Source organism: Haliotis rufescens, unplaced genomic scaffold, assembly GCF_023055435.1.
Source record: "Haliotis rufescens isolate VD_foot unplaced genomic scaffold, xgHalRufe1.0.p SCAF_10, whole genome shotgun sequence".
In the NCBI taxonomy this organism is placed as follows: Eukaryota; Metazoa; Mollusca; class Gastropoda; order Lepetellida; family Haliotidae; genus Haliotis; species Haliotis rufescens.
In genome coordinates, this window is record NW_025963780.1 from 5,193,779 (window position 1) to 5,215,669 (window position 21,891).

A 21,891-nucleotide genomic window follows, 5' to 3' on the forward strand; every position below is an offset into this window, starting at 1 on the left:
TTCTACCCCGGATCTTCACGTGTCTCGTCTGTCTTGAATAGGTGACTGTTCCAAATGTATCCGTTTGCTTTGTTTTCAAACTGAACTTAATACCTATTTTTGTCTTTAGCAGTTTTCAAAAACAGTTGTCATACTTTATGAACTACATGCGGTGGGATCTGGCGTGAGGCGGTTTACAGTGAAACAGGCAATATTGCTACTCCAAGGTGCATCGCAGAGAGCGGAATATTCCCAGTTGATTGGTTGCACTAGAGGGACCGACACCAGGTGTCAGGTTACTGGCAAATTTAAAACCAGGGAGGCTATGCAAAGGTATAAAATAAATTTACAGTCTCCCTGTTGAAACAGACTGGCTATACCTATAACACGCGTTGAGTCTGAATATTGCTTCCAGCTGTTTCACCAGTGTATTGTAACAGGCCTATAAAACTACCAGATTGCAATGAGTTTTGATGTATGACGCTGCTAATATATCACTCCTATAATATCCCCACTGGTGTCTGTCGATTAAACGCAGGGTATCGATTAAAGGATGGGTAGTTTATATGCAAGGAATTCTCCCAGTTATTATCTTTCCTATTAAACGCCCAATAATACGTGTCTTAAAGAAATGTAGGCAAAGGTGTTTAATCAGGGAAATACGATATCCTGGGTGTTTGGGTCATGTCACTATACAGAAGAATTGATAATTTGTATAAACGCCTGTTGTTATATACTGCATTCAGCAAAATTGATATGAACAAGATCCAACACTGTTTATAAGACAACCATCACCCCTTATTAGCTTGACCACAGGAACCAATTTAGTCACCTCTTACCACAAGCGGTCCAGTACAGTCCAGTAATTGATATCATGAGCATGAGCCATGCAATTGGGATCGATGACATGCATAAACCAAGTCAGCAAGCCTGACCACCCGATCCCGTAAGTCGCCTCTTTCGACAAGTAAAGTCGCCTTTTACGGCAAGCATGGGTTGCTGAAGACCTAATCTACCCCGGATCTTCAGCGCCCGGTCCAGTACTGAGGACAGACTAGTCCCATATAGGATTTGATTTATTGTTTGTTGTTGAACACGTCACTATGAAATATTCCATCTATATGACAACAGCATGAAAGTAATCGTTTCTGAGCAAAACCAGTGATTGATAAAATGAGCAACCATCAATGCTGTCAAGATATGTTGACATGCTATGACCAGCAGATGTTGCTTGGGACCAGCGTTAACTAGGCACACCTGGTCACTACATACTTATGCAGTCAAACTATGCAGGCAGATATAATATACCTTCTAACAGTCAAATAGTCTTTCCTTGTGTTCAGATGACATAGCCAGAGAACATCTGGGTTAGAATTGTTATTCAGCAACCCATGCTTGTCTGAGAGGCGATGATGGTTGTCGAAGAGGCGACTAACAGCATTGGGTGGTCAGACTTGCTGACTTAGTTGATGCATGTCATTGTATCCCATTCAATATTGATGCTCTTGATGTCAATCACAGAACTGTCTGGTCCATTTCCATACTTTCCTCATATAGCTGGAATATTGATGAGAGCAGTGTCAAACAACAAACAATCGGTTGACATTCGTGGTACACACCTCACGTCCAGTACTCAACACCTAAATAGAACTACAGTATTTAGATCCCAACAATGGTGAAGATGGAGAGGCTGACCTACACAGCTACACAACCTGCCTGGGTACCCAGAGCAAGATGCCAGTTCCCTGATCAATTATCAATATGTGTAAAACCACATTACTTTAAATAAGCTAGGTGTAATATTGTTTTTTAGAGTATTTATAAAAGTGGTGTCTGTTTGATTTGGGAGGAAACACCAAATAGATCTCTATCAAATAGTATATGACTCTGGTCAAAACCATGAGTACATTCTGATCCCAGTCAGGGATTCCACCCAATGGCAGATCCTGCACATCAAAGGACACATCTAGTACATGAATCTCTGCCCAGTGAACTTAGGAACCTTAAACAACAAGGCCACGATGAGGGAATGTGTGAGGTGAAATAGGGTTTAATGTCGCGTCCAAGATTATTGCATTTATATAGCGACATACATGCACGTGCGTGCGTGCGTGCGTGCGTGTCCAGACTGATGCCGATTTATAGTGCTAGCCCACTGAGATACCATGCCGCAATTTAACATGAATACCCCACTCAGACAGTATACTGACTCCGAGCCGACTAGTCCTTGTTTTAGGCCCTTAATGCCAAGCGTAACAAGGGTAACAACAAGTACCATCTTTTAACATCTTTTGGTATGACGCGGCCGGGGATTGAACCCTGGACCTTCTAATCTCCGGATAGACCACAGAGGCGGTCATGAGGAAATGGGAATGTATAGAACATATTAAGATAGCCTTATAGTACCCGTAACTTGGTAAAAGAGTAAGTGATTGAGCTGGGTTTAACACCACATGAACAGTATTAGTTATACCACAGTCATCTTAATGTCATGTTTCTGAGCCAAGGGCATTAACTGACTATAAAAGTTCAGTTTCCATCCTGGCCAAAGCTGGAATTTCCAGGCTCGATCGTAGAGCCACCAGTGACTATTACGAGTTATGTCCCTTCAACTGACCAATCAGATTCCATCTCTCATGTCACTTGCATCCACTGCAAACAGGCAGCACCCAGTCAAGATGATCTGATTGATAATCAAGATCTAAATTGTAATAAAACAGCTCTTACCCCACAAAGTGCATTAAATCACTTGGGCACCTGGATTAAAAACATGAAAAGATTTGCAAAATATTTGTCGACTCTCAGTTGAAAGCACACATGCTTTGCAAATCCTGCAGTCGACCGATATCTGTACGTTGATATCCATGTGATTTACGAACGGGATGTTGAGTTCATTACGAGATTATGATTGGACTATGCATAGACTCGTTAGTCCAGCCGAAATGTAACTCCGGAATTCTAGCCTAGTTCGGCAAGGGTGGAAACTGGACTTTTGTAGTCAGTTAACACCCTTGGATTGGGAAGATGTCATCAAATCTTAGATGTTTAGTGGAATCCATGAGCTGACAAGCCTAGAGTGAGTGAGTGAGTGAGTATGGTTTTATGCCGCTTTTAGCAATATTCCAGCAATATCACAGCGGGGGACACCAGAAATGGACAAGCCTAGAAACACAATCATTGTGAATATGGATTTGAAACCCGATCACAAGTTTCTGGCACACGTAAGGGATGCTTCGCTGCACAGCAAACTGATTTTGCCTTCAAATGCCCCCTCATAATCATGACATGAACAGTTGAAAGATAAATTGGCCTTTAAGTCTACCTCTTTACCTGTGACCTTAGAATGGCAACAGTGGACGAAGGGCTTGCACCAATTTTGTATGGAGACTAGATGTTTTCAGCTACAGCTGCAGCACCAGATAATATTTTAATTAACACTATGACCCAAAATATTTTTTCTAAAACTGCATTATTTTGTTCAAGCATTTTTGGGGACAATATAATTTATTTTTTAAAATCCCACCCTCTATGACTCCTTAGTGATAAACACAAGCCAACATTTACAAAACATGTCATTTATTCGGATGATAACAAGTTCAATATGAATGAATGCACATATAAATACTCAAGTGTTTCTTTTGCGATGTGTACTTGTCTTTTTCCATTGTACATCAGAACAAATATTACTCATCACGGATGCCAGAAATCCTTTCAAAATAATAACTGAAACAATAGTGTTTAAATTGACAGTGTTTTGATATTTTGGGCAACGAAATATTGCAAAATATTCAAACAAAATTGTCACTTTTGAAAGGATGAATAGCGCTGTTGGCCATTCTGGAGAGGGAATACTCGTCAACTTGATCAAGTCTTTGTGAAGATGAGCTTAGGTAAGTTTCTTTGCTTTGTTGTACAGAGCATCAACAACCTTCCCCATGCTCTGGATTGTTTCAAGAGAGCTTTCGTATGTCTTGTCGACCGGGGTTTCATCAAACACAATCAGCACTCCAGCTCCCTGGTCCAGAATACCTAGAAATGCAAAGAATTGCTAATTACAGGTTTTGTTTGCACTCTTTCAGCAATATTCTTGCTAAATGACAGCAGGCTGAAGAGATAGTCGAGTCTGGGTCAGACAATCCAGTGATTGATATGATGATCCATCCCATAGATGACACACTATCAACTAAGTCACTGCCCCTGACCGCTCAATCCATAGTTGCCTCTTACGACCAGCATAGGTTGCTGGTGACCGATTCTAACCCAGAATGCCAACAGGGATATTTCAAAATAAGATGCTGATGTTTAATAAAGCTTTAAACATTCAAGCTATTTCTCTGTTGCCTGTTGGCAGACAAACCAGCTGTCTGTTTGTTTGTTGTTTAACGCCACACTCAGCAATATTCCAGCATAGGATGGTGGTCTGTAAATAATCGAGTCTGGACCAGACAATCCAGTGATTGATATCACAAACATCGACTACCATGACATTCATCAACCAAGTCAGCAAGCCAGACCACCTGATCCTTTTAGCCGCCTTTTACGACAAGCATGGGTTGACAAATTCTAACCTGGCTCTTCACAGAGACAATACAAGTAATGTTCAATGCTGAGTCTGATCACCCAGTCAATTTAGTCGCCTTGCAAAACCCAAGGTTGCTGGGGACCTTTAGTAACACAGAATCACCACTGGGGACAACATAAAACAGCTTTAATCCTATTTTCTACTCACCATGGAACTTCCTGTCTAAAATCATCTGGGATAATTTCTTTTCTACTACTGCCTGTAAAACAAAGTATTGGGTATATAAGTCTCAGCAATACACAGAGCTGCATGGAGAAAGCTGGTTGTCCCTCACGAACACACAGACACTATTAAAAAAGCGATGTTAGCACTAGAACTGATCTTACATTTTCCTTGACAGCCTTTGAAATTCACGTTAATTTGCTAAATTGTGCTGAGGACAAATGCAAAAATCCAGTGACCAGTATCATTTGAGGGCTATAAGTTTGCTTCAATGGAATAAAACTGACAGAAATAACTAGCCACATAAATCAAATTCCTAAGGCTGCCTTGAGCATCCAGAGAAGTACATTTCCAGTAAAGATCAATATCCCGGATCTTTTTACCACAATACCAGGGTGATCTATGCAAATAGGATACGATGACATGCATCACTGAGTCTGACCATCCGATCCTGTTAGTCATCTCTTACGACAATCATCAGTTTGTCTGATGGTATTCCAAGAGCTGGTTCTATTCAGCTTGTTTGAGGTTAAGGTGCTCCGTGAATACATACGAGGCATTTTGAAATATTGAATAGATTTTCAGCGAGGCTATAGGAATTTCCACCAGCATCTGGGGCCAATATCGACTTCTGGTAATCCGTGGTGAACATACACAAACTGTTCACACTTACCACGGGTAACTTGATAAGATTAGCTATGTGCTGGACTTGAACCCGAGAGAAAGGCTCTATGATTCTACACAGATTCTGTTCCAATAAGTTGTCATAAAGCGTCTTCAGATGAGCATTCACGATGGGGTCATCTTCCAACTGGACCTTATATGTAGCCAGAGTCTGAAACAGATTGAGACAGATTCACATCCCTGTCAGCTGCAGTGAAGACTTAAGTGAGTGCATATGGTTTTACGCCACTTTTAGCAATATTCCAGCAATATCATGGCGGGGACACCAGAAATGGGCTTCACACATTGTACCCATGTCGGGAATCGAACCCAGGTCTTCAGCATGACGAGCGAACACTTTAACCACAAGGCTACCCGACCGCACCCAGTGAAGACTTTAGGGTTAGTCAGGGTTGATACTCTGAACAGTATTGTAGTTAGCATGGTTTGGCCAAGCTGTTTTGCTAGGCCTGAGATTTTATGTGACGGTTTACTGACCTTGGCTGAGTACAGTTCTCTTCATGTCTACAAGAGTTATCTCCCCTTCACATTGATCACATACCACAATTATTATCATGCATTCTATAACTCAGGGGTGTGGAAACATCACAATCATTAACTTATCCCTACACAATTTAACAGTAAACATGGAATGTTCCCGAGACAAAGTCTGCCTGAAGAACGAGGGCAGAAAGAGACCTTTGGTGGATAATCTAGACATGTAGACTTTGCCTCAACAAAAGGGAATTTTTACTGTTTACAAGATCACAATTTTGATATTTGCCTACATCTTGTCTAGTCCTGAAGTCTTGCGAACACTGCAGTTGCAGTTTATCCTCTACCTGGTTTACTAAATACACTGAGTGTCACTGTTTACAATCAAACTATTGATTATTGGGATAAAAGGATTAATGTTTACTGATATCATTCTGAGATATGCTTTCTATTTCAAGTATTTAACAACCCTACTCGTGTTGTAGAAAGACATATATGCAGGGCTTGAAATTAACACGGGTCATGAAATTTCCTTATGTACTACCACATTCAACATTTGGTAGATGGCAATTCTGATCAGATCATTCTGCAGCAAAAAATTCATTTTTAACCATGCTAAACCCAGCGTATGCAGTCAATGACTCTGTGTTTACAGTTATAATAATGTTTTATCAAGTCAACTTAAAGAGTAAACATATCATTACTAACACATGTTCCCGAGACCCCAATATCTTGTCAAATACAGTCAATAACTTCATGCATAATTTCTATATAATCCCACATGTCAAAACATAAACCCACATGCCAAACAAAATGTGTGAAAACACTTCCTTCTGGAGTGAGTGAGTATGGTTATAGGCAGCAATATCACGGCAGGGGACACCAGAAATGGCTTCACACATTGTACCCATATAGGGAATTGAACCCAGGTCTTTGATGTGACGAGCAGGCTACCTCGCCACCCCTTACCTTCTGGAAGTCTGCCAAAGAGCGCTTATGACTAGCCTGGGCTATACTCTTCATGGCATCCACTTCTTGGCCTGTGTACTTGAGAGCTAGCTTGCCACTTACAATGGCGTGTACCTCATCAGCGCTGTAGTTAAAGGTAGGAGTCAGTTACAAACTTGTGGCAAACAATATCAATCATACTTCTGTGTCTACTATAATTGTCATCCTTAGTGTTATTATAGTCCAGAGATTTATTAATAATTAATGCCACTTTAAGCAGTGTTTCAGTTATATTGATGCTTCTTCCATACACTTATTAAAGAGTGAGTGAGTGAGTTGGGTTAATGCCGTTCCAATTATGTTACGGTGTGTCAGCTTCATTGGGGATGAAAATCTGAGATTTAACGAAGGTCTTTGACGTTTGGTGAAACTCACAAACATAGGGAAGTTGAAACCCACCAAACAATCAGGGAAAACCCACGATCATAGATCACAAATAATAAATATAAACACTGCCGAATAGCATAATGATTCCCAAGACATTAAGTTGAGAAAACAAACAAAAGTAAGGAATTGATACAATATCTGTCTCGTGTGCAACAACAGTTAACAACTTACAGATTCAGCATGATCTTGCACAGTAACATGTATTTAAGTGCTGTGATAGCTTTGGGGCTGTCCACTGAATCATAGCCTTCGAATCCTTCATAGAAATAGGAGTAGGCTGTCTTGAAGTCTCTCTCATCAGCAGCATGAAGAATACCTGGGGAAACGGGAAATAACATAACTGCAGGAAGACAAACATAATGGTAGAACATTCAGAAATATTCCAGTTTTATCACACAGTGTCAGCTTGATGTGGAAGGAAAGCCTGACGTAATGCAGGCCTTGGACATTTACCATTTTGGTGAAACCCACGACCATGGGTATGGTGCTGACAAACCTAAAAACATAATTGGGGTGAACCAGGATTCGAACCAATGATCACAGGTTTCTGGGATGCAACTCTGCACAGCAAATTGCAGCGCCTTAGATAACAAGACCACCGATGGCCCCCAAATGAAGGAAGCATCGGACGTTTAGATATCAGCTCTCTCAAACAATTCAGCTGCATTTCTTTTTATATTATGAGGAAATTTAGATCATAGCAAAAGAAAACCTCCACAGAATTCAAATATAATCCCTCAATACTACACCCTTGGTGTAGATGCCATGGCATGCAGAAACGACAGGATGAATAAAATATCAACAACCTAATACATAGTGGTTTTGTTTGTTGTTTAACACCACACTCAGCGATATTCCAGCTATATGACGACGGTCTGTAAATAATCGAGTCTTGACCAGACAATCCAGTGATTGACATAATGAGTATCAATCCACGCAATTGGGATATGATGACATGATACCATGACATTCATCAACCAAGTCAGCGAGCTTGACCACCCGATCCCATTAGTCGCCTCTTACGACAAGCATAGTCACCTTTTGCAACAAGCATGGGTTGCTGAAGACCTATTCTACCCTGGATCTTCACGGGTCTAATACATAGTCAGGATTAATAGTTTCACAATTGGAACTCCCTCATTACATTCATTACAGAGAAAGAGAATGGTCGGAATGCTTGGAAGCCATGATGCAGGCTTGATTGACTGGTGAGAATGTTCACCTGATGTCAGATCTCGACACAGGGAGGTATCAGATCAGAGTAAAAGACCTGATTTGAATGACATGGACATGGATACAAGCATGATTTGAAAACTTCCAGAATGTCTCACCAGATTGTTGGTCAAGGGCAGCCTGTAGTTTGGGTGGGCAGTAGATGCCATTGGCTGTTGTTCTTCCTGATGTCAGTGCAGCTCTGAAAGACAAGAAGTGCTATGAAGAGGCAGTCTTGTTGGTTTGTTTAACACAGTATCCATTATAATAATAATTGAGTGAGGATCAGACAATCCAATGATTGACATCATGATCTATGCAATTGTGACAGATACAACATTGTACATATTTATTTTATTCACCTTCAGTATCTGCTTTTAAGTGTTCAACTTTTATGTTTAATCATTGATTAAGATAGATTAAATGTAGTTAATGTGTCCTTCATTGTTGTAAGCCTTAACAAACCCAAGCCATGACGTGCTCAACTGATTGGCCAAGCTAACCCTCAAAGTTGAGCCTTTGTCTCACTACATGTTCTCAGTCTGTACACATTTCTTACACAGACAAGTTGACAGGTGAAATCATCTAAAACCAGGTTAGTTTAATATGTTTGTGTATATTTGTATTGTATGTTATTGCATTTAAATAATGCAGTATATTAAACCTATAATACTAAACTTAACTAAACGTGTTTAATATTATCATATTCTCAGTTACAGTCTATTTAAGCAAATGTGGTAAACAAGACTTATAAATTGTAAGCTTTGGTAATTACTAATATATCACTTTTCTGTCTCTTTATTCTTGTATGTATGAGGAAGAGTGTATGTGTTGTTTTACTATGCTATGTTTTAAATGCTTTTGTGATCAGTTCTGTATAATATACAATCTGTACTATACAGGATCCGGAGAAATATTTTAACATGTATGTAAACAGTTGTATTAGTCATTGTTATAAAAGTATATGTTTTATTCAGATATTCGGAATTATAAGTTGCGGCGCTAGTCTGGAAGACACCCCAGTCTCACCCACAGGGTAGGCACATGATAACTTGTATAGTCAGTTTCTATATTTGTGTAACACATAAGTGTGTCACACCCGTAAAGTTATGTACAGTCAAGTCTCGTTAATTCGACATTCGGCTTTATCCGACACTAATGATGGGAAACGATTAAATCAGTGCTATTTAGACCCGTTAATCCACCAGTCTCGCACTCCGACTCCGACACACCTAATTTGCAACGAATTACTCATCACTCATAAATCAGTCTTGTTAATCCGACACAGCGATCAGCGTACTCCGTGGCCATCTGCCCGCGAGTACACAGCCCGTGTTTGATGCGAGACGAATCGGCTGGTAGCTGCATATTACAACGGTTGCAGAGATAAACTTGCTTAACAATAAACAATTAACGCTTTAAATAAAGAAAACAGGATAATTCACATGCTTAGATTACCTCAATCTTATTAAAATCAGATACAAGTCCTCGCTATCGACGAGGACATGCTATTACAGGTCACGACAGAACAACCTTTCACGAAGTATGACCTACCAATGAAATGACCAACAGGAAGTCGACGTTAGCCACTTAGAAAGCAGCTTTCTTAAGCTTTGGGTACCAGTTTCAAAGTTGCAACTTCCATTCCAGACTATGCTTTTTAAAGTATTTTGAATCGGTCATACAGTCCCTAACAGTTGTTTTGTGTTAAACTTTAGAGGTTGCATGATTAGAAAACATATTCTGCCAACAATGTAACATAACAATATGAATATTTATTTCATATTTTTTTTTACGTGTTTGAATCCTTATCTATCGTTTATCCGACATAATCATATGCAACCATCGATGTCGGATTAACGGGACTTGACTGTATATGTATGTATTTTGAAAGAGTTTTTTTGTAATCGCTTTACACTTAGATTATATAATATATGAATAATTATTCTATTTGGTTCTTACATCAGTTAGCAGATCACTGTACAGTATAACAACTAATATATGAATAAGATGTGTTTGTAATGTAAAACGGTTTGTAATACTGTGATGTCGATGACTGCATTATGTATATTGTTAATATTACTTATCATTCCTTTGATATGTTTCAGGGTGTAGATACTAGATAGATAAATATATGACAAATCCATTGGCGGAATAAACGTCTCTCACCCGTAGCGTGTGTTTGCCTATCACTCATTCACTGCCCTGCTACAAATGGAGCCCCCAGTGAGGACTATAGTCGCCATGGAAGGAACGACATAAATCACCAGCAATATCCACTTTGGATGGTTTTCTTTGTGACCTTTGTGTGACCTTGGACACTGTCACATGATATTTGTGTGTTTATTGTGACTTTTCCAGTAATGGATATTGCTACTTCAGCTTGGACATTCAATTCAATTCATGGACATTCTGATCATGCGAGTCCCCATCATGTATTAATTCACTGTAATTGTATAAATAAAATGTAAGCTAAACATGTCTTCATTTACTGACTGTATGACGACAGACTTTTGCACTTTCTTTGAACATTTCACATTTTGTTACTAACATCCCCTTCCACTCCCTCTGTGTTGTCTGTAGATTTAGTATTTAGTCACTTCCTTGGTTTGTAAATACACTTTGTAAGTATTGTATTTTCAACTTGGGATTTGTCGTATGCCTAGCATTACATTCAAGTATATGTACACCTTATCCTGTGAACACTTGTGTTGCGTTTCTTTCTTTTGTATTCCATGATATTACGGGAATACTGTTGAAACGGGCCTTAAACCAAACTCACTTTCTTTTGTGAGTATGTTATTACACTTTGTCTTCACATGTGCTATGTTGGGAGGGATTGCCTTTCAGCTTAGTTAGTGTATTAGTTGTCTTTGTGTTTGCCCTAGTAGTTGGTACAGGTACTCTGCCATTTACTTGAACTCGCATTATCCACTTCACTACACACGTGTACAGTAGATATTTTCCATTTTGCGTTCCCATAGCTGTATTTCTGCACGATTGCAACATGCGTCACGTTGCTTATTTCATGCTTCGCTGTATGTGTCCTTAGTCATACTCATATAGTTACATGCCAGTGTGACCCTTTATATCGCTTGGTACTTCCTACGCACTCACCACGCGATTGGTGTTTCACTCATTTGACTTCCTGGTACCCTTTGACATTCCCTCTTTACCTCGTTGGCACATGGTCTGCTTTTTGAGCAGTTGTGTTTGTTTCTTTGTCTACTTCTGCTGCATTCCTTAACCATGGAGTTCAAGGATGAGGAGTTGGAAGGCATGGCCACACTCTTTAAGAAGTTGGGGATGCAACCGAAGGCTGACATGCCGGAGGATTTTAAAGCCTGGATCAAGGACATGTATTCTCACCAAGGCCCTCTTACCGGGGAATATGAAGAGACAACTGGACCTCCTACTCAACCACAGACACAGGATGTTAAGCCTGTAGCTGTAGTTTACCATCAGTTCCCTAAGCTGCCATTGTTTAGTGGCGATTTTCAGGGCAAGGATGTCTCATTTGACCTTTGGACTTACGAAGTGGATTGTCTCTTGAAGTCAACAATCTACACACCAGATGTCATGGATCGGGCCATCAGGCATTCCTTGAAGGGAGAGGCAGCCAGAGTAGCAATGAGGTTAGGATCCAATACAGGATTTACTGAACAAACTCTACAGTATTTATGGAACTGTTCAGCGCAGAGATGCTCTCTTGGCTCAGTTTTATAGCGCTTCCCATGGTGGAGTTGAAGATGTTGCTACTTGGGGATGCTGTTTGGAACACTTACTTTTAAAAGTCACGCATCACAACGATATTCCTTTTCAATAACAGGATGACATGTTGAGGAATATGTTGTGGAGTGGTCTTAGGCCATCATTGAAGAATGTGTCCGGCCATAAGTTTGATTCTGTCTTCTCTTTTGATGGACTCAGGATATCCCTGAGGGAGATCGAGTATGAAATGTTGCAAGGAAGAGATCTGACACCATCACCTAGGAATAGGACTGCTACTGCCAAGATGGCCTCTGAGTCTTGATACAGTGACGAAGAAAGATATTGATAGTCTGACTTCTGCTATCCAACAGTTGCAAAGTGAGGTTACAGATCTGAAGAGCAAGCAGTTTCCCTAGGGTCAGACGCCGAGGCAATCTGCCATTTACCTCTCAGGAAGTGATTGCACAACCCTAAGGAGCTACCCCAAATGGATCCTTCTCACCCCACGGCTTGGATCAAGAACCACAAGGTATTAGAGCTACAGCAAACCCTTACTACAGAGGTACAAGAGTAAACCATAGAGGACAGAGAACTACACTTACTACATCTGGTGTTCAGATAGCTGCACAGAGGAACCCGTATCCACCACCACATGAGAAGGATTATCCTTATCCTACTAGGTCTCAGGAAGTTACATGCTTCAGATGTGGTTACCCAGGACACATTGCCATTGGATGTCGAGTTCGTCTGGACCATCTTCATCGCCCTTTAAACTGGCAAGGGTGTATGGGCAGGGGTCACCACTAGACTTACAGAACCCCAACAGAGTACCTGAAGGATTAGTTGGTCAAGCAAATGAACATAACATCATGCTTGATGGTAAGCCAGTTCGAGCTTTACTTGACACAGGAGCCACAGTGTCCATCATATCTGAGGCCTTTTATGAGAAACAGTTACAGCACATTGAACTGGAGCCACTCGGTAATATTTTGGAGATTGAGTGTGCAGGCGGCGAGACTTTAAGGGGTTTATCAAAGTGGATGTATCAATCACTGGAAGAGGTGTTGATGCTGTTCCATGTTTTTATTCCTTGTACCAAGTACCAGGTATAGTGCCCGCTTACCAGTACTTCTAGGAACTAGCATGGTTTCTACAGAAGGCCCCATTGCACACCCCATGGTATTTAACCTACAGGACTATTGTGCTTGGAAAAAAGGAACTTGGTATAGGAGCCAACTAATTCAAAAAGATATTTTGTTTCAAATTTTACACAAAACCAATAAACAAAGCCCAATGGGATCATATGGAGGCAGTTCATGAAGGGTATTACAATGTAAGCCTCATTTTGGGACAAAGCAGCGTTTAGGCTATATCAGGATTAATGGCCATCTCTGTGAGTGTGCATTGTATAAAGCCACTATTCCAGCTTGTAATATAGTTGAACAATGATCGAGCCTCCGAGGACCAACTGCTCCAATACAACTTCATACAACCAGGAAGGTTGCTGGGGACCAATTCTAACCTGGAATCCCCATGAGGACGTTTTAAATAAGGTGGTGACTTCAAACAACATATTTCAGTTTGTATGGATATTTGTTTTTATTATGCCAGTCAGCAATTTTCCAGCTGTATCTTGGTTGCCCCTAAACGAAAGTCCGGGCCAGGCAAACTAGTTTTGTTTGTTGTTTACCGCAGTATTCCAGCTATATGACGGCAGTCTGTAAATAATCGAGTCTGGACCAGACAATCCAGTGATTGGCATCATGAGCATCGATCCACACAATTGAGACACGATGACATGCATCAACCAAGTCAGCGAGCCTGACCACCCGATCCCGTTAGTCGCCTCTTACCATGCTTACGGCAAGCATGCCAGGCTAACCAGTTCACACAGTCAGGGTATGATTACAACCTTTAAACCAAGTCACAAAGTCTTTCAGTTATATCACTGTGTTAGCTGGATGCAGGAAGAAAGCTTGACATGGGAAGAAAGCCCAAAGTGATGCAGGTCTTAAGACTTTTACTACTTCAGTGAAACCCATGAACACGGGTATATGGTACTGATTAACCATGTTAACCAAGAAACAATCTGGGCAACTCTGAACAGGGAATTCTGGCATCTAAAACAATTGAGCCACCCGTGTACTCCACATCCACTGTTTCATATTCAGATGAATTTAATAATGCAGGGCTCCATTTATAAGGAACTTGATTCAGGTGCATGTTCACATGAAAAGCAAGTTGCACCACACAAAACCAGGTTGCACCCTTTATCAATGTTGCAACAGATGCATAAACTAGTATATAATACAGTATTCGATGTAATAAGCGCCGAGGGCGCTCTCAAAATTAGAAATAGGGGGCTCTTATTAGAATAAAGTTTTGGTGAAAAAAAAGAGTTGAAAGATCGCAAACTTTGTGGATTATGCGTATTATACACGACAGAATTGCCCATTATAAAATAAAGGGTGCATATAACACATGAGTGCATATTATACACGAATAACTAAGTCAGAAGGGGTGCTAATTGGGATTGTTCACTAACCAATATTTTAGCAAATATCGCCATGGGCGCTTACGGCGAATACCGTTAGTATAATCTCAGATCTCTGATGACTGTCATGAATTTGTGGTATAGTATGGTACATAAAGCTTAGGTATTGAGTGTATTCAGAAATGTCATGTAGACAAGTAAGGGCAAGTCAGGCAAAATTTGACTTTTTATTGTTACATGTACTTGGTGCATGTGGATGGATATTGTGAGCTTTTAGCACGGCGGGGGACACCAGAAACGGGCTTCACACATTGTACCCATGTTGGGATTCGAACCTTGGTCTTTGGTGTTAACCACTAGGCTACCCGACCACCCCTCATGTGGACATCAATATTAAGTTGCCTTTTTCAAGTGCATGCTTTATATAGCTAAATCGAGCTCTGTAATGTTATGTTCAATACTTAAGCTATTTTCTCTTTAATCATGAATGTCCTGTTATCAATTACAAAACAGTACCACAAATTGTAATATATTTTCTCAACATGATCAAAATATCTCAAATTTGTAAAAGATTAATTCCAACCTGATCACCTATACTGACTTGCTGCAAACCATGAACACCAACGTTCAAATATTGGCGTCTAATATTGCCTAGTCGAAGCAAAGTTTGGCTTCAGTAGCGCTGTGTACTGGCAAAAAGTTTGAATTGCAATATATTATATATCCACGTATCTGAATTGCGGTTTATATTGCGTAATATTGAGAGCTAAAGAGTGTGACACTGATTGACACATCCTTTTTTCCACATACTGAAGTACAGGGTTCATTCTAAGAATTTTCTGACATGGGCCTTTTATGTGAAAATTTCAAATATTATTAGTACGCCCATTCAGCACAATGTTAAAATGCCCCACTCTATTTGAAAATGTGGGCCTTTTTTTCACATTTAGGGGCTAAAAGCACAAGGCCCCACCCTAGAATTATCCCTTGAAGCACATATTACTCACCTTGGTCAGTCACCGCCATTTTGTAGTCATGGATACAGGGGAGATAAAAATGTAGGAGGGAAATCACTTCCGCGTTTCCACCGTTATGCAAATCAATTTCGAAAGGAAACATGGGTGTATGAAATCACTGTGTAGATGGTCGGTTAAACGATGCAACTAATTCGAAAAGAACACACCAGTATACCAGCGATACTGTGCATTCCCATTACCTGGCTTTGGGCAGGTTGGAGAGTGCGTGGTAGATCTTGCTCTCCAGGAGCTGCACCTCCACCAGCAGAGCCTTGTCATCCAGCTTCTTCAGCTCCTTCAGTAGGCTTGACGCTGCAACACAGACCAGAGTTGGTACATTGTCCTTGGATGAAAGGTCGTTCTGACGTGACCCGTAATGGGATGTCCTCAGATCTTTGTTTAGCGATAGCGAGAACTATGATCTGATTTTAGTGAGATTGTCAGATTTTGTACATGATCTAGATGATGTTGAAAGGAATCCCGCAAAAAACAAAACAAACTAGATTCTCTCAAATCTCCCTGCAGGTCTCCATTCTGTGGCGATAAGAAAGAGAACGATGGGGCAGAGGCAAGAACGTGATCGTATCGTGTAGGTCTCTATGCATGGGATTATAATGCTTTGTTCAAGCACATATCCATATAGGATCAAAAGAAAAGGAAGAAATGCATAATGTGAGATGGGATAAGGTTAAAAAAATGAACTAGACTGATCTGTAGAGCAAGTTTCAACAAGAAATATTCAACGGTTTCGGAGTTCAGCTCTGGAAACGGAAAACAGACACACAGGACATACTGATTGCTCTATGATTTTCAAAATAGGGATTAAACAATATACATATCTGTATATATTAGTGCTTGCTCTTACCTAGTGTCAGTGCACCCTGATAACTCTTTGTGTCAAAGTAGAGAGCAATGAGACGAGCCTGAAATGGAAGTAAAAGTCATTTCAATATACATGAACTTTTGAGTTTGGTTTCTGAGATTTATCTAGGATTCCAAACTAAATATACTTCGTAGGTAAAACAGTGAATTTTCTCAAACTTCTTATTTTCTCAAATTAGGAGGTATTTTAACATTCAATGCCAAAGAGTACAACTAAGCTCAAAAGCCTTTCAAATTTTATAATGGCAGGTACATGATGTACGGTTTAAATGTCCACTTTCAGCTCTCTCACCTCTAAGGCTTGTCTCAGGAATGTTCTCTTTTCATCTTTAGCCCAGTCAATGCATTCCTGACAGAGCTCAACCTTGAAAAACATTCAGTGAAAATGACCATGACAACCAAGGAGGATCTAAAAAGCATATAATATATATCATCAGACATTAGACTTATCTTGTCAAATAGCCTGTTTATGTTATTGCATATGATCTTACACTCAGATCTTAAAATCAGAGTGTCATTGAGGAAGTTTGAAAGTACTTCCAGCAGACATGTTATTTCACTCAATATATATTGCTATTTTAACAGAAAAATATGTTTTTTCATCACAAAACAAGATAAATACATAAAAGTTATATTAACTATCCAGTAAAATGTATATATATGCAAGATTAGTGTTAAGCTTCTTCAGTTTACAGCATTTGTAGAGACCAGTCTGTCAGGCTTCCTTAATCAGAATGAGTGAACATTGTCTAACACCGCAGCCAGCAATAATCAAGGTACATTATCACTGCAGCCCGTAAACAATCAAGTCTGGACCAGGCAAACCTACCAGACATAAATTTATCGACATTAAGCTATGTTTGTTTGTTGTTTAACACCGCACTCAGCAATATTCCAGCCATATGACGGCAGTCTGTGAATAATCCTGTCTGGACCAGACAATCAAGTGATAGACATCATTAGCATCAATCTACCAAATTGGGACACGATGAAATGCATCAACCAAGTCAGTGAGCCTGACCACCAGATCCTGTTAGTTGCCTCTTATGACAAGTATAGCTGCCCTTTACTGCAAGCATGGGTTGCTGAAGCCCTATTCTAATCCGGATCTTCACAGGTCTATTGACCTAGACATGATGATTATATCAATATTCACAAGAATACCACAGCAAGAGTGCATTAGAAGCAGTGAGAGAACATGTATTTCTCTAGTCCTTGTAATAATAACAGTACAAGTAAACATTTTCTTACAAAACAGTTACCATGGTTACAACATAAATGGTCCTGTAAGCCCACCTCTTTACCGGTTCCTGCCTCCATGTCCAAGAACAGGTCAACCAGTGCTCGCACCAACTTGGCTGCCTTAGCTTTGCTCACCATACCGAGGAATGGCCGTGTGAACTTAATCAGGCCAGCCAGCTCTGAAATCCAAATATTCAGTCAAAGTAAGATACCATGTAAGAATAAGGCACCCCATACCAGCGCAATCTGTATTGTGATAAAGGAATAGCTTCAACAGGCAAGAAATTTCTGATTGTCCTCAGTCTGCCAATTTGTTCATATCGTCATATTGTCGTTTTTTCTGATTGCTGATTGTATTGAATATTCTCCATTTTTTCAGATGTTCTAAACTTCTATACTCATCTATAACACCAAGAAAAGACAATAACTTAAACCATTGTCAGTATCTAGAAGACAAAAGTAACATTATACACAGTGTTCCCTTGGTCATGTCTTACATTCCACCAGAATCTAAGATTCATGTCCCTGGCAAATACCCATGCTAACTGTATATTTAGCTATGGCCTGTTGTTTCCCGATCTTGGATTCTATATTTTCCCCTGTGGCCAGTTGCTCTCCAATGTTCTTACATGTGGCCTGTTGTGTTTCCATAATTTACCATGTTTACCTGTGACCTGTTGTTTTTTATTTCTATACAGGTGGTCTTTTTGTTGATATATAGCTGAGATCTGTTTTCTATCTATTTACCTGTCGCACAACGTGTCTATTTAACCCTGGCCTGTTGTAGAACTTTTCTATTTACCTGTGATCTGTTGCATAACTATCTGTTTGGGAGTCATTTTACCTGTGGCATTTTGTATTACTGTCTATTTACCTGTGGCATTTTGTGTTACTGTCTATTTACCCGTGGCATTTTGTATTACTATTTATTTGCCTATGGCATGTTGTATTACAGTATTTACCTGTGACATGTTGTATTACCATGGTTACCGTCTTTTTACCTGTGACATGTTGTATTACTGTCTACTTACCTGTGGCATGTTGTATTACTGTCTACTTACATGTGGCATGTTGTATTACTGTCTACTTACCCGTGGCATGTTGTACTACTGTCTATTTACCCGTGGCATGTTGTACTACTGTCTATTTACCTGTGGCATGTTGTATTACTGTCTACTTACATGTGGCATGTTGTATTACTGTCTACTTACCCGTGGCATGTTATATTACTGTCTATTTACCTGATGCATGTTGTATTACTGTCTATTTACCTGATGCATGTTGTATTACTGTCTACTTACCTGTGGCATGTTATATTACTGTCTATTTACCTGTTGAATGTTGTAATACTGTCTATTTACCTGTGTCATGTTGTATTACCCTGATAATTGTCTATTTACCTGTGGCATGTTGTATTATTGTCTATTTAACTGTGGCATGTTGTATTACTGTCTACTTACCTGTGGCATGTTGTATTACTGTCTATTTACCTGGTGCATGTTGTATTACCCTGATAATTGTCTATTTACCTGTGGCATGTTGTATTATTGTCTATTTACCTGTGGCATGTTGTATTACTGTCTACTTACCTGTGGCATGTTGTATTACTGTCTATTTACCTGGTACATGTTGTATTACTGTCTATTTACCTGTGGCATGTTGTATTACTATCTATTTACCTGTGGCATGTTGTACTATTGTCTATTTACCTGTGGCATGTTGTATTACTGTCTATTTACCTGTGGCATTTTCTATTACTGTCTACTTATCTGCGGCATGTTGCATTACTATTTATTTACCAGTGACATGCAATACTTTTTACGTACCTGTGGCCTGTTTTGTTCCTGCAAAGAGAGCACCAAGCTCCAGAACAGCCTGTTCCTTCACCTTCACCCATTCTTCGCCCTTGTCTCCACTGTCTCTCTTTACTGCAAACAAGTGAACCAGGTAGGAATAATTGAATATGACCTACAAATATATATATATCGGATTAACAAGACTTGACAGTACGAACGCGCGCACACACAAACTACTCCAAAGAAGTTAGAGAATACCCGATTCTTTCATATTTACTTTAGTTAATCTGCCAATAGTAATATGAAAGAACTGGGCATCCTTTACTTCTTATTGAGTTGTCTCAATTTGAATGCAGTGACGTAAATCAGACCAGATAGTGCTGAAGTATAAGGATCTTCCTACATGCCCTAACCTAAACATTGCTAAAACACTGCTGAAACCGTGCCTGAAATTCTACTCATGCTCATAGGCCTCACACATGTCAGCATACATTTAACATTAGACAAACTGACTCTGAATAGGTCAAACAGGATCTATCAACATTCCATCTTGTCCAATGCAATCCATATCAATTCTTTCTCCCTGCTTGTACTGTACATTATCTTTTTCAGAAACAAATTATCATTTTTGACATTACATAAATACCAACATTCTGCAATGACGAAGGTACCCAGCTTCAGTTGGTGTCTTAATTTTTTACAGTCAATGGGAAATTAAATCAATAATCTGTGACCAATACAGTTACTCAGAATGCAGGAATTACAATGAACACAACAAAAATGTAATTATTGTTCTATGTCAGTGATTAGTTGATTGAGGACTCTTGAGAGATTTATATTTGACTAGTCAGCAACAAATCTTCTGGTCTTAGACATATGTTATACACAATTATACCCACACATGTACAAAGAGCAGAAAGTGAACAGTTTTCTACATGATTTGTCTTCGCACATGTGTTTGATCTCTGGGACCATCAGCAGCATATCAAATTCCAGTTAAATTAAATTAAATCGTTGACTATTAACATTATGGTTATGATTGATATGGACCCAATGACTTTTATTCTGAACTTTGAACACTGGTACGCATGGAAAGGAAAAGAGTGTCATATATTACTATATTATTAGCAACATTTTACCATAGTTCGCATGCAGTGTTTGAAAAAACCCAACAAATGCAAGGCTGCCATCAGGACCCACAGGCTTTAGAAGCTGCAGGCTCTTACTGAACTATTCAGGTCCTCATTTAAAACTGCAGTTTATTTAGTTATTGTGACAAATTAATCGACAAGACACTTTACTGCAGGCCATAAGGACCCATACAAATTTGAAACTACGTCCAGATTCGAGCTGTACCTGCCACAGTCCTATGGGCAGGTGCTTATTTTGAACACTGATCACAGTACTGTCACAAATATTAAGTGAGTATGGTTTTATGTTGCTTTGAGAGCTGTGAGTAGACTGGGAGCCACAGCCAGCAGTGAGAGCATTATTCCCCATATAGTTGTTTGTTTAACGCTGCACTCAGCATTAGTCCAACTACATGACGGTTCCCCACATCTCATGCATCTGCATACAGCTACACCCAGACAGTAAACTGCAGCTAATATAACAGGCAATGCCCATTGTAAATTATCAATTGGGTTGGGTTGGATGAATAATTATTACCAATCTTGAGCATGATGAATACGCTAAGTTCGTGGGCTCACGAATTTAGGAGACAAATGTACACATTATTTGTCCCCCTGTCGGTGTCCTTGGCTCGGAGGTACTGTTTACAGCAAACATCGATGTCTGATAACATTCCAAATCTTATCTAAATCTCAATCACTACATAGAAATAACCATTGATGCCGCTGCCGGGTCTAATTCGATATGTTGACATGTGTTGTTTGCGTGATTGTGCAGAATTTGAAGACCGGCGTATCTAGCAAGTGGAAAATGAAACAAACTGTGCAGCGAAATTGCAGTACAACGGAGAAAAGCAGAACTGAAATGTGATTTTGATGTCTGCTCACCTATTCCCGACAAAATGTCAATTGCTCCAGTCTTATTTGATACTTTAAAAGCAAGTGCTTTCTCTAACTCCGCGGCAGCCATGATGATAGGATTTTTGTAAAGAAATACTTGTAGTACTACTAATTATTATCTATTTAATATGAAAACGTTTCTGTGAATAAAAACAATACCTCAGCTCGTATCAACATACAAATATTATACATATTGTAATCTATACATTATAGTATGAATATACGGCACATA

General features: G+C 39.7%; 1 protein-coding gene across 1 annotated transcript; it reads right to left on the reverse strand.

Annotated features, from left to right (window-relative positions):
* Window positions 1-3,538: 3,538 nt before the first annotated feature.
* On the reverse strand, window positions 3,539-21,744 carry LOC124148046 (26S proteasome non-ATPase regulatory subunit 11-like). Its single transcript, XM_046518978.2, has 12 exons — window positions 21,648-21,744; window positions 19,660-19,761; window positions 17,888-18,012; window positions 16,884-16,955; window positions 16,575-16,632; window positions 15,910-16,021; window positions 8,608-8,690; window positions 7,448-7,592; window positions 6,851-6,974; window positions 5,397-5,558; window positions 4,709-4,760; window positions 3,539-4,008 (listed from the first exon to the last, which is right to left on the reverse strand). The coding sequence occupies exons 1-12, from the start codon at window positions 21,727-21,729 to the stop codon at window positions 3,866-3,868; spliced, it is 1,260 nt and encodes a 419-aa protein (XP_046374934.1). The 5' UTR covers window positions 21,730-21,744; the 3' UTR covers window positions 3,539-3,865.
* Between the last annotated feature and the right edge of the window lie 147 nt (window positions 21,745-21,891).

Coding starts and splice junctions, on each gene's coding strand:
- LOC124148046 (XM_046518978.2), bottom strand. CDS start 21,729: ATGGCTGCCGCGGAGTTAGAGAAAGCACTTGCTTTTAAAGTATCAAAT. Junction 18,013..19,659: donor AGGAACAAAACAGGCCACAG/GTACGTAAAAAG, acceptor TTTGGATTTCAG/AGCTGGCTGGCCTGATTAAG. Junction 16,956..17,887: donor AGGCAGGAACCGGTAAAGAG/GTGGGCTTACAG, acceptor ATGTTTTTCAAG/GTTGAGCTCTGTCAGGAATG.